The sequence below is a fragment of the Apaloderma vittatum genome, unplaced genomic scaffold (assembly GCF_000703405.1).
Source record: "Apaloderma vittatum isolate BGI_N311 unplaced genomic scaffold, ASM70340v1 scaffold19923, whole genome shotgun sequence".
NCBI classification, from domain to species: Eukaryota; Metazoa; Chordata; class Aves; order Trogoniformes; family Trogonidae; genus Apaloderma; species Apaloderma vittatum.
The window spans coordinates 9,604-23,152 of record NW_009706642.1 but is presented as its reverse complement, the minus strand read 5'-3'; the positions used below and the strand labels follow the sequence as shown (position 1 = coordinate 23,152).

The 13,549-nt window shown below is 36.7% G+C and overlaps 1 protein-coding gene across 1 annotated transcript in view; it reads left to right on the top strand.

The window, feature by feature from the left end:
- The window catches only part of METAP1 (methionyl aminopeptidase 1), a 17,395-nt gene that overhangs the window by 3,152 nt on the left and 694 nt on the right, over positions 1 to 13,549 (top strand). Inside the window, exons 3-9 of the mRNA XM_009865881.1 lie at positions 1,189 to 1,301; positions 2,592 to 2,652; positions 3,755 to 3,846; positions 4,526 to 4,609; positions 6,087 to 6,225; positions 8,520 to 8,651; positions 11,198 to 11,341. Coding sequence (XP_009864183.1) covers positions 1,189 to 1,301; positions 2,592 to 2,652; positions 3,755 to 3,846; positions 4,526 to 4,609; positions 6,087 to 6,225; positions 8,520 to 8,651; positions 11,198 to 11,341 — 765 coding nt within the window. The remainder of the gene's footprint in view (positions 1 to 1,188; positions 1,302 to 2,591; positions 2,653 to 3,754; positions 3,847 to 4,525; positions 4,610 to 6,086; positions 6,226 to 8,519; positions 8,652 to 11,197; positions 11,342 to 13,549) is intronic.

Genomic DNA, 13,549 nt, shown 5'->3' with positions numbered 1-13,549 from the left:
AGACCGGCTGAACCCAAGCTGAGCTTGCTTGGTTCTGAGAGGCCTCGAGACCTCAATGCAACAAACTGCTGAAGCATCTCAAGAGAATCCAAACATATTGCATCGTTAAAGCTTCGCGTTTTAAAATTGCCATTTCTCAATGGTTTGTCTAAATTGAGTGTCATGTGAGCAGATGGCTCAGATATCAGGCCCAGAGACTCTGAGGAGCTCAACGTTGGGGATTGCTGTGGCAGACATTTTGCCATGTCTTTGTTCTTGTGAGATAAAAAAGAGAAAACAAACTTATCAGATTATGAGTTAAAGATTAATGCTACCATGTTCTTTCTTAACCCTTGCCTTCTCTTTCTGGGTAAATATTTTTCCTTTTGGTAACGCTCACGATCTGCTCGCTTCAATCCTATATGTAAATGCCTTCAATCTACCCTAATTGCAGTTTGACTGTCCTGAAATGTAGAAGTGGCAGCAACTGTGCTCTTTCCATCAGATCTGGAAGGGTGGCAGGCTCCATACGTTGAAACTAACAGTTAGATACTACTCCAGGTTGTTTTTGCCCCTGAATGTGACGAAAAATCACAGAAAAGGAATGTTATCTACAGTGCAGGAGTGTTAACTGAAGGGATGAGTATTTCTGTAGAAATAGGCTTTTTCCCAAGAATGAAAGCAAGCACAGAGCTGTGTTTTAGAACTACAAAAGAAGAGCAACTTAAATAATCAGGGGGCCGGTTAGCTCAGTCAGTTGAACGTGGCGCTAACAACGCTAAGGTCATGGGTTCGATTCCCGTTCGGTCCCCATGTGTTGCCTGATCTAGTTGAGAGGTGGCATCCCTGCCCATGACAGGGAGGCTGGGTTAAAATGATCTCTAAGGTCCCTTCCAGCCTAGGCCTTTCTATGATTCTATGAGTTACTACATTGCATTTGTGCATTCAGTACTGCTGTCCTGACATTCCCCACTTTGCCATTGAATAAAGACAGAGTTGCCAGGATGGGAATTTTGAACATGAAAATCTGAGAGTACAAAGTAACTAATACTTACACTTTCATATATTGACATCTAAAATGCCAGAAGGAGCCAAATCTAGACTTAAGTACTTAAATGTCACTTTCTGGTCACTGCAGTTCTTAGTAGGACTAATCTTGCTGCTGCATTTTTAATTTTTTTGTTGTTGTTGTTCCTTTGGTCTTTTCAGAAGATGAAAAAGCTAAGCGTGAAGTTTCTTCTTGGACCCTGGAAGGTGATGTTAACACAAATCCCTGGTCTGGTTATCGATACACTGGTAAACTCAGGCCGCACTATCCACTGGTAAGCAACGGGTGCCGCACTGATATGTTCTGTAGCAACTTGTGTTCCAGTCCTGACCTGATTACCTCCCACATTTTAGCTGAGAGGGGAAAGCTTCTTAAACAATCTAAACCTGATCGCAAGGACATGTATGACTGCATTCTGATTGTGGTTCATTTTTATTTAACTTGATCTATCTCTTGGTGTATTTGAGATTAAAGAAGCACCTGTGAGGTAACATGTGTCAGTAACAGGCTTAAGCTCATACCTTTTGCCTGTACATTTTGACATTTATTCTGCACAAAAGCTGCTGCTGGTTTATATGATGTCTTCTGCTAGCTGTTTACTGTTATCACCAGTCATGGAGCAGCCTAATAAAAGGTGAACTAACTTAGAACTTAAATAAATTGGTTTATATTATTTTGTATAAATGGTTTGAGATGAGCTGCCAAAGGAACAGAGGTTACAGTGATCTCCAACACCAGAATGGTGCAGAGGAACTGAGGTCAGTAACTTCTTCATCTGTGAAAGGTGTGTTTAGAAGACGACCTCAGTTATAACTGTATTTTTAAACTGGTACAAGTTTGTACATGGAATAAGCCGAAGTTTTTAAGGAATAATGACCTATTATTTACATGCATCTTTCTCTAATTGGTGTGTGCTAGAAACGCTGCCCCTGTGGCATCGTCTCTGTAGTCTGTTCCATCTGTTATGGGCTCATCAGAGAACAGATTAACAGAGCTTGAGCCCACGTGTGTTTGTCAGTGTTATTGAAGAAAGGGTGCTTTGGATATGTTGCCAGTCAAGTAATTTAGTAATGTTATTGCCAAACATTTGCTTCTTTTGTCTTCTGACTGCAGTAGGATTGATGCAAATGAAACTATAATCAAAAGTGCTAATGACTAGGATGATGATTAGAAATAGCAATCTTGCTAATAGACTCTAATAATCAGAGGGAGGAAGGATATATTTGGAACCAGTGCACTTGCAGTCTGGAAAGTGGCAGAATAAGCACTACAATATAAAAGGGATGATGTATTATAAAACCAATTTAATTTACTAGACACATAAAAGTTTGTTTTTCACAAAGCCACGAAGCTGGCTATTAGAGGTTCTATAATATGAAAGCAAAGAGTGACAGAAGAATCTTTGAGAAATGAAAATTGGAACTGTTTTGGAGTGTTTGCATGCTTCATAACTTTTTGTAAGTGGAATTAGCTGTATTTCGCTATATAATTTTGCTGCATGAGCCTCTGTTTTTGTGACTACAGTAAGTATTCTTGCAACCTAACAACCTTTTTATTTATTTAGACGCCTACAAGACCTGTGCCAAGTTATATTCAGAGACCAGATTATGCTGACCACCCACTAGGTAACTGGAAACAAATCACAATTATGGAGTGTTATGTTTACTTTCTATTTTTCTTTTAATTGGAAAAGCATTTAAAGTATGAAGGAGATACTGGAGAGGGGAACCTCTTCTTTTATCCGTTCTTCTCGCTCTGTCTCATCTTACCCCATGTTAACTTACTGATACTTCAGAAATAATGGTTACAGAAAAGAAAAAAATCCATGCAGGTCCTGGTCCTGTGCTTAACTTCATAACAAACAGCAGTCACAGGTGAATTCTGCCAAGCCCTTCTCAATGACATCAGTGTATCTGTTGGAAATGTATTATAAAATAACAAAACCAAACCAAACTGCAGTAAGCAGCCCCCAGAAGAAAACTGATATATGAGTTCCAGCTATTTTTGGACACACAGGGAATACATTCAAAATTACTTGCTTATTGGTTTGTTTTGGTGTTTCCCCTTTATGTATTGGTATTGGTGCTTTGTATTTCCAAAAAACAGCTTCTATAAAGTCTGGTAGAATTATTTTTAAATTTACAGCTGTTCTTTAGTTATTCTTTACAAAATGTAAATATTTAAGCAGTGTAAAGTACTATCTTTTTAGGGTATTGTTCAACTATAAAACTGAGCTTGTACAGAATTTGGTAGGAAGAATTTGCATATTTTCATCAACTGATCATAGCAGTACTATAATTAGAGATGTTTACAAGCTTTATGGGTCTTTTAGAATATTAGTTATTATATTAAAAGCAGCAAAAAAAGGGCAAAAAAAATAAGGACTCTTCTATGATTAAAATAATTTCCTTGGAAGTCTGATTTTTAAGGTTGTGTTTTGACTAATCAGACATGATGGTTTTATGCAGTAAGTGAATGGGCATCCTGAGCACATGTGAGCATTATGATATTGTGGAAGTCTTGTGAATTCAAATTAATCTGGATAATGATGCTAATACTGTGACTTGGTGGGTTCATTACTTTTGTCTATAGTGAGAAAGTGCGTACTTTTATTGCATTGGTAAGCTAGGTCAGTTCCTTGACTGGACACATGTAGCAATCACTCCTCTGTAACATGGTGCTTTTTCTTTCTTTTTTTTTTTTTTCCTCCATCTTTTTTCTTTTCAGGAATGTCTGATTCAGAACAGGCTTTAAAAGGAACCTCTCAAATAAAAATACTCTCATCTGAGGATATAGAAGGGATGCGAGTAGTGTGTAGGGTAAGGAGGTTTTGGGTTTCGTTACACAATGCCTTTATTCTGTGAAAATGTATAGTGATTTCACCAGTTTGTGACAGCACATTTGAGAATACAAGCTTTCAAACCCCTTTTAAGCATGGAAAAGTAGTTTGGGAAATTTAGTATTTTCTTGCTTTTTCTCTCCTTATGACCCCCAATTCACAATACACTATTTTCCAAGTGGAAAGATGACTTTTATCTGTTTTCTGGCTTTATTGTTATTAGTGAGATCATCTATGGCAGAAATGTTGCTGTTAAGAGTATATTTTATGTCACATAAATAAGAACAGACCTTTTTCCTCTTCTAGAATTAGTACCAGGTAAAAAGCAAACGCAAAACAGAACCTCATCCCTAACAGTTTTTGAAAAAGAGCTATTTGATTGTAATCACTTCCTTGTGCATAAAGTCAAACTTTGAAATATATTTTTGGTGGTCTTGTTTAAGTTTATGGTATTCAAGGAAATTGCAGTCTGAATCTTAAATGCGGTGTTTGCAGATGTCACAAAGGTGACTCAGTAATACAAAAGTGTAGACATCTCGGGTCTTTCTAGAGCCCATGTCTACCCATGTTTCTTAGTGTAGCTGTAGAAAATGAGTTGCTAATCTTCTGTGGAGTAGTCCTAGTCTTATTTTAAATCAGTACTTTTGTTTCGTTTGCAGCTTGCTAGAGAAGTATTGGATGTTGCTGCCATGATGGTGAAAGCAGGTGTAACTACTGAAGAAATTGATCACGCTGTCCATTTAGTAAGGTTATTTTATTATTCTTTTGGTTTTTAAGTCCTTTCTTCTGTCTTTTTATTTTTGAATGATTGCTGTGTGGTTTTCTTTATTGTTGCATTAATTTCTTTTATTTATTTTTTAAACCTGTTTCCCGTTTGAAACTAGTGCGTATTGCAGGTGATAGAAATGTGTTACAGCAGAATGGTAGATTCAAAATGAGTTGGGAACTCCTGATCCTCTCTCCATACCAGCTTCCAAGTCCCTCTAAGTTTCTTCACCTGGTTTTTCAGTTAGCCTAATATAATTTCTTTCTGCTAAACCTTTGTTGCTCCATGTATACCATTATACGACAAACATTGTATCTAGGTCATGGTCTTTTTGTGGTCTGTGTAGTTGGTTAAGATATGCAGAGGAGAAAATTTAATTATTGGTGGTTGAGGATGGGAACTGTGAGGAGCCTGAGAGAGAATTGAGACGTTTGTTGCAGTCAGGCAAACTAAAGCCACAATCCAGCGAAGTATTTGAAATAATGTTCAAGTATCTTCTTGGCTTACACAATTCAAGTATCTATGAATAGTTAATTTGTATTTTTCTTCGCTGTCTTCTCTGTAAATTGATAATTGAGGATACCTGTGTGCACTGTGGGGAAGGCAATGAACTTAGCACAGTTAAGTTTTTAGAGAGCTTTCTGGTTGCTGTTCTTCTTATCTGGATTTGCAGATCTTGAGCCAATATTGTGAGGAACTTACTCTAGTTTGATTAGGCCAGAGGTTGAACTGCATTAAACACTAAATTATTTGCTTATGCATAATGTCCAGTATAAACAACTAGTAGTTAAAATGGTGTTTACCCCTCCTTAGTGGTTTTTGGAAACTTTTTGCATGGCAGATTGTTGATGCTGAATGATATCACCTCTTGATGCTTTCCAGTTTTAACAGTATTTTTTTAAATAAAAAAAGTTAACACAGTATTATTTTCCCAGAATTGGTCAGTATGTCACATAGTATGTATATGTAAGTATATATAAAATATATGTGTCAGCTTTGCAAAAATCCATAAAAGATTATTAAAGTACAAAGGAAGCAGCTGAAAGTTTTAAACATGGGGTGGAAGAGTGGTGGTAGATGTTATTTTGTCTAGCTTGTGTGTTGTGCAAAAATACTTGAAGTTGTAGATCAGATGCTTAAAAACAGTCATTGAAAATGGCTAGGTTCTTTAACTGATTAAATTCTGCTGTGCGTTGTTTGAAACCTGAATATTTCAACACTGGTAGTCAAACATAAAAATGAGTAGAAGCAAAATTAAAGTAGCTTTACTTGGTTCCTGGTAAGAAATGCAAAGCATAACAAAATACCGTAATGCCAAAAAATGCTTGAGGAATCTAATTTTCAAGAGTCCCTGTTTTTCAACCTGTCATTCTTATGGTAAAGCTGTTGCACGTATGCTTCTTCTTTGTACAAAACTTACTAATATTAAGTGTAAATTGTATTCTCTAAACTAGGCTTGTATTGCAAGGAATTGCTATCCTTCCCCTCTGAATTATTATAATTTCCCTAAGTCGTGTTGTACATCAGTGAATGAAGTGATCTGTCATGGAATTCCTGACAGGCGGCCGTTGCAGGAGGGAGACATTGTTAATGGTAAGTGCTGTGACCTTCAACTTTCCTTCCTTCCATCCAGTTACACCATGCAGTAAGGTGAGAGTAAAGCAACATGACTGGAGTAGCTTGTTAAGACAGGCTTTTTTCATTTTTTTCATTTACTAATTAACCTCTGCTTTTTTTCATATTTAAACTAATGAGTTTTTTTAATAAAATAATTTAGAAATTTTGGTCCATTTTAGGAGCTTTATAATTCTTTTACTCTGGTCTTTGCATTAGTATCGTGCCTGACTATTCCAGGCTAGATTCCAGTTGGTCCAGACTGTATAAATAGAGAATAAGATGTATAAAATGTGTATTGAATTATTCAAATGGATTAATTCTGTATGAATTCTTAAGTAGATGGCTCTAGGTCTCTGAGATTTTGCTATGGACATGACATCTATGATGAATGTAAAGGATCCTAATGGTGAGGCATTGTTTAGATGCGTCTTAAAAACACACCCTTTTTTTGAGAGCCTCACAGTGTAACAGTAACAGCTACTTTTTTTGTTCATGTAGTCAGTGCACTTACGCCTTCTTGGGTACTGAGGCATACTTCTATAAATTACTTGACCATGTTTTGTTTTCTCATTCATTTCTTCTTGGCTTGGCAGTACAAATTAATGGCATTTTTTTCACCGATTTGGCTTGCTTTTCTCTTATCTGTAAATAAATCCCAGCATACCTTAAGGTTTGGTTATTTCTAGAAGCAGGTTGGAATCCTTTTAGATTGTCAGATATCTAATATATATTAACATGTAATCGTAGAGCTATAGAGCTACTAAGTCTACAGCTTAGGGCTGTGGGTACCAGCCTTTTTGGAACAAGCCTCAGAACTGTGGCCCTTTTCTCGATGAGGTTTGGTCTGGCCAATAGCTCCGAGTTGTAGCATACTTGCAGCCATGTGTCCAACACTCCTTTATCTTTCTCTTTTTTGTTTTTTTTACCATCAAAGGTGATACCTTTGCACATCTCTGTATTATTACCAGCTTTTCTGGCGTTGCTGGAGTCCCAAGTGAGAAGCCCTGTTAATCTTACTAGGTTGGCTTCATGTACCCAGTGCCAAGTACAGTTTCCTTCATGGCTATTTACCTGTGTGTGGATTTCTTCCTGAATAGCAGTTCAGTAATTACGTTAGTGGTTTTGGTCCTCCAGCAGCTATTAGAACTACCCTACTACTGACAAAGTCTGCCAAACACAAAAGCACTTGCACGACAGGAATTAACTTGGTATACAAATCTAGAATACTTTGCATGTGTTTACCATATATCATGACTATCTGATGGCAGGTTTTATTGTTTTACTTGTCTGCTATGAGAGACGAGATACTAGAATAGATGACAGCTATGTCTAAACTGGTAGGCCTGTTCCCATGTTTTGTAGGACTATTTGCAACAAGCATCTCATATGGATGTTCCTAATCCAAAAAAGCTTATCTTTTTTTTGAATGAGTTAAATTTAAAAAAGATTTTGTCATTAGAACTCCTTATGCTGTTATTTTTCAAGAATGAGTATTGCTTTTAGCTTACAGCCAACTTTATACACAAAGCAAACAAGTTAGAGTTTTGCTGCAACATAATTCTGAACTCTTACTATGTTCTGCTAAACCTCAGTTGTTTAAGCATACTCTTCTCATTCTTGCTGTTTGCCTGATACTGATACTTTAAATCCTTTCATTTGAAAGGAAAAAAAGTTCTAAATAATTTGATTTCTTTTTCTTAGTCAGTAATACTATTGGAAGGTTGCTTTGTATTTAACGTCCAAGAAATTTTACCTTTTTGGCTAGAAGCGAAGGGGTTTAGCATTATAATTTTTGCAAAGGTGCAACTAAAGATGTATAGAAATTACTGAAGTTACTATATGGGTTGAAACACGATTACATCCCTGTATTAGTGCTGGAATTAATTTTAAGACAGTATTTTAACTAGGTAAATCACCATAAAGCAAAGGTTTTCTCTTTGTGGTGTTATATTTACCTAGGCAACCAATCATAAGCTTGCTGTGTCTTTGTTGCTTTGGTGTGGGTTTTCTTTTCTTCCTTTTTTTTTTTAAATTATTCAAACTGTTGACCAGTGAAACACTACCTTCTTAACTATTTCTATAGATTCTACCGGATGAGCATGAGAGAATTGGTTACTGGAAGAGTTTATATCTGGAATTCTTACAAAGTAATCTTGTAACTTCACAATTACAATACTGCTTCTTTAGGTGTGTGTGTTCATTCACATATTAAGAGACAAGAAGTCAGAGATAAAGTGCTAATATCACAATATGTCTGGTGTTCTTTGCAGTGGATATTACTGTCTACCGTAATGGCTACCATGGAGATCTGAACGAGACGTTTTATGTTGGAGAAGTTGATGAGGGTGCCAGGAGGCTTGTCCAAACAACTTATGAGTGCCTAATGCAAGCCATCGATGCAGGTAAAACCTTTGGTGAAGGCCTGAGGCATTAGCAACGCTCACATTTGAGAACCAAAATCCTATTTGCTGCTACCTGGGAGTGACTTCTGTTGCAGAACACAGAAGTGTTAGTGTGTGTCACCAGCAGATGATGTAGATCGTATAACAAACCCGTGCTTCAAATGGCACAGTTCTGTGGGTGGTGGCTGCAAGTTTTATCTGAAATGTGGGTTGATGAGGAAAATGTAATTAATGCTGAGCTGATCCACACATGATGATATTTACATGGAAACAGATTTTTTCAGTCTATTAGTTAGATGAATAAGACATCCTTGATCTGAGTAGTTTAGAGAATGTGAAGATGTGAAGAACAAAGTGTGTTTTGGAAAACTGAAGTATATCGTTTATATGGTGTTGCACAATGAACTGATAAGGTAAAAAAACTTTATTTGAACACTTAAATGTATCTCTACCCCTGCCAAACCTGATGGTTATTTCATAAAGCTAATTATGAGCTCTTGATTTTCAGCTGTGGGAGTGTGCCAGAAAAGACAGATCCATATCCTTCAGTACCCACAGAACTTAATGTTGCTTATAACTGAGGACACCTTCACTGAGACATGCAATGAGACAGAAAGGTAGCTAGAGAGTGTCACGTTTGACTTAATTCATAAAGGAATATTCTAAGTTCTCTTAGACAAACTGAGATAACAAAATTCCCCCAAGTCCCTGCAAATATTTTCATCATCTATATCTTTTATACCTTGCAGCTTCTTAAAATCCCCAGTAAAATGTTCTCACTTCACAGCCTCTATAGACTCAAGTTTAAGGTGCTATGTATGAAGGCTTTAAACATGCATTTAATCAAAAGTAAGTGGAAAAGGAAAAGATAATGAACTTACTTTGGTAATTTGGAGATAGCTAGCCAAGCTGAAAAGATAGAAATCCATATGAATGATATCTTGCATATCTGTTGTTTGATCAAGAAAATACTGCAGAGTTGAGCTGTGAAGAATATAGATTACCTATTTATGTGGGATTACTATTCTGAAATGACTGCTTTGTTTTTCAGAGCTAAATCAGAATCATACTTATCTTTGCTCCTCTACTTAGTTTTTATAGCAGACTATATAGGTTGTCTCTTAAATTTCATATCCTGGCTTTTATGTATAAACTATGACAGAAATTCACCTTTGTGTTCATTACAATGAGATTTAAATTCCCTGTGTAACTTCTCTTTACCAACTTTTTGGATGCTGTAACAGGTTTTAATAGGTTTTAGACATTCCCTGCTAGTAGGAATTCTGGCAACAAGTGTCTCAACTATTAAAAAAGGGTCACCTCTGCCCTGTTTAAATCATCTTAATTTCTTGGCATTGCACCAGCAGATGTCTAAGTAGGAGAGTTGTATGAGAGGAAAGCAAAAGACTCTTTGCTGCATTGATAGGAGATGCTTCGTGTTGTGAGGCCCAAAGGAGATGGTATGATTTCACAATTATTTAGCACAAACTCAACAGATTAACTTTCCTTCTCTTCCCCACCATGTCTTTTTTGCCTGTTTGTTTGTTGTCATATTTTGGGAAGGGCATGCACATTCCAGTAATCTAAATTTCTTGTTATTTTCTGTAAATTCAGCTTACTGATTTAGCTGTAGTTATTTATATTAGCAGAGAAATGAACTACATGGCTTACTTCACATAGTAAAGTTTTAGCTGCATATGTGAACTCTGCTTAAGATGCTCTACATAACCACACAGCATCTGGTTCCTGAAGGAACAGCATATATTCAGGGAGTTGTGAATGATCTTGAAATAGCATTTACATTACTTTTTCTTTGTGGTGGCTCAAGGTTGCTTTTGGTATGCTTCTTCATTAGTTGATTGCTGAGGCCTTGTTGCTTTTATGGTTTTTTACTCCCTTGTCCAAGTAATCAAAGTGAATTTTTCACACCATTTTCATCTATTTCAAACTCTTCAACTTCTAAGGCTTCCTGAAAGGATTGTCAGAAAATGCATATGAACATTCTTATTTGCTGTAGTGTTGCCACTAAAGTCTTGTCTAAGCGTAGAGATATCCGTTTTGTATTTTTTTTCCCCTTTTTGGTCCTTCTTGTATCATCATTTGTGCGCTTTTCACAGAGTAGTATATATGAGTATATATGAGATGAGTATATATTAAAATATAGTTCATACATTCATTGAAAGAAGCACTGCAACTCTGGGTATGAGAAGTTACCAAGTACTTTGAAAGTCTTTTGTTGTCTTTGACTTCAAACTTCAACATCCTTTTAATATATGAGCACTTACATCTGTGAAAGGGAGAAAGTTGTGTTCTTCTGAAGGAGTTTTCTTTTTCTCTTATTTTCTCCTTTATACTGAGACTCTCTCGTCCTGTTTCTGTATGTTATTGCACTCACATAAGTGATGGATTAAGCGATCATAGGAAGTTGCGTACCAAAGCAGATGGACATTAGTGCTGTAGAGGTACTAGTCTGAATGGTGTTTGATGGTTATTTATGTTTAGAGAAAGCTCTGTGAATTTCTATCTGTATCTCTTTAATTTTGCAGTAAAACCTGGTGTTCGGTACAGAGAACTGGGAAACATTATTCAGAAACACGCCCAAGCAAATGGATTTTCAGTGGTTCGGAGCTACTGTGGGCACGGAATCCATAAACTTTTCCATACAGCCCCTAATGTGCCACATTATGCCAGTGAGTATTGTTTCTCTTTGGGTTGTCCCGTAGACAAGAAGTGGTTTGCAGTGAACACACCCTATTTGCTTCTTGCTTATGTTCTAATAAAGTAGCATGTTGCCTGACAGTCATCAAGTTAGCATTTTTGCACTTGTGAAGTAATTTTTCTTTTTAAACTCTGGGCAATTACATGGTTTATGAACCTAAGTGAGGCGAATATATGCTGAGACAATCTGTTCCTACACTAATGGTTAGCTAACTAGTGTTAGCTCTCATCTGTACTGCTTAAGTGCTTGATGTTTTTTGCCTGAATTCCCAACTAATCTCCTAGACATCTTTGTCTCACATGAATGGGCAAACATTTCTATCCTTAGAAGGTCTAAGCAAAAACTTACGGACATTCCCAGCTGTAAATAGAAGGCTTTTTTTGAATGGCATACGTGGTTATTGTGCTTGAATCTGGATCCTGTTATGTTTCACTTTTTGTGATCTGATGTTCCTGGAAACTTCTCTGTAGTGTGTGGCAGAGGTGGAACAACCCTTCCCCCAGCAGGTTCTCAGCTTTGATTTTTTGAAATGCCAATGTCCACATGACAATTTTTGCCAGCAGGACTAAGACACAGCATCTGTAGAGGTAAAGCAGAGAAGCTCAAGTGCAAGTGGTCACCTAAGGGTAGAATAAATATCATGAAGTAGTGATAAACGTTTCACACTCACTCCAACTGCCAAGTTCCCCTGATGCACATTTATTTTTCCTCAGACCTGACTGATGTCTCCATCTTCCCATCTCCTAGCAAGCTTTTAACACAGGTTATAGTTACAGATTATAATCTAGCAATCCTGGACTTTTCATGTTGTCATTTCCCTAATTTATTTTTTCAGAGAACAGAGAAAATCTATTAATCGCACAGTAGAAGGATATCAGTTCCTGGTATTTACTTTTGTTGTGTAAGATGATGAAAATCTGGATTCTTTGAAGATGGGTGCATTTTATACCAATTAAAATTCAGTCTGAGAAAAAGCAAATTTTTATTTTCCTGGCTGTTGGGAACTTTAAACTTTTTAAAGTATTTTTTTTTTAAAATTGAGCCCAAATGTAGTTCTAAAAAAGGAAGTTGCTGGGTTATTTTCTGGTATTTTTAAATATAGATTCACAGCAAAGGGGTAGACCTGAGCTTCTTGGAGGAATAAAAAATGAAAACTGCTGCCTGTTTCTGTCTTGAAGTAAGGATTAAAAGATTTTTAAAAGTGAAAAGCCTGTTTTATAAGTCTTTAAATTATTAAAATAAATCAAAAACTACAGGGAGTAAAGGACATAATTTGTTCAGATGCACAAGACCAGAAATTTGATTTAGATGTTGAGAGCAAGAAATACCAGCAGATGATGGAGAAAGAAGCAAGACCCTTTTAAGTAAAACCTTCTAGTTGCTGTTGTGTCACATTGATGTCTGAGATCATTTTTAAAGCACCTACGTGGTTTACACAATTTAATGAATTTACACGATTAGACTGGGGGACGGGGAATCCGACTGTATGTAGGAATTGATGCAAATTGTCCACAGCAGCAGAGCAGCTTGGAGCTCATGATTCCTGGGTGATACTGGACTTGGTTCTAACTCTCACACACCGGGCTTCAGTCAAACTACATTCCCAGAGAGGTGCCGTGCATCAGTCTGTGTGCCTCCACACAGATGGTTTTGGTGTCTGTAGCATCAAGAAGTTCTGGTATTATTGTCCTGGATGCCTTGAAGTTCTCTGCCTTTTAATGTTAGCTCAAGAAATACAGTGTTATCACCCTGACACTACTGTGACTCCGTTATCCAGAGTAATGAGGGAGGCAGTATGTCTCTCATAAATGGAACCATGGGGTTACTTAACTGCTATCATATTTTGACAATTTATTGGAGCTAATGGCTCAGTGGAAACAAATTAAGAGGTTTCAGGGCTTCTCTGAATATCTTAAGTGCTGCTTATATTTATTGATTTTTTTAAAAAATATGTCTTTTCATTGTAGAAGTCTGCAGAAATTCCTGTATTACATTTGTTTAGTATTTTTATAGAACTGGAGTGTTGGAGAGAAAGACAGCAATTAATTTTAAGCTCCTCGAGTAAATATTGTGGTGTTGGAGGAGGGTGAGAAGGAAAGAACTAAGGGAAACCTTAATGTAGAAGTAAATATGGGCAAGCAAACAGGTCACCTCTGAAGGGCTTTTCTGATTTCACAGT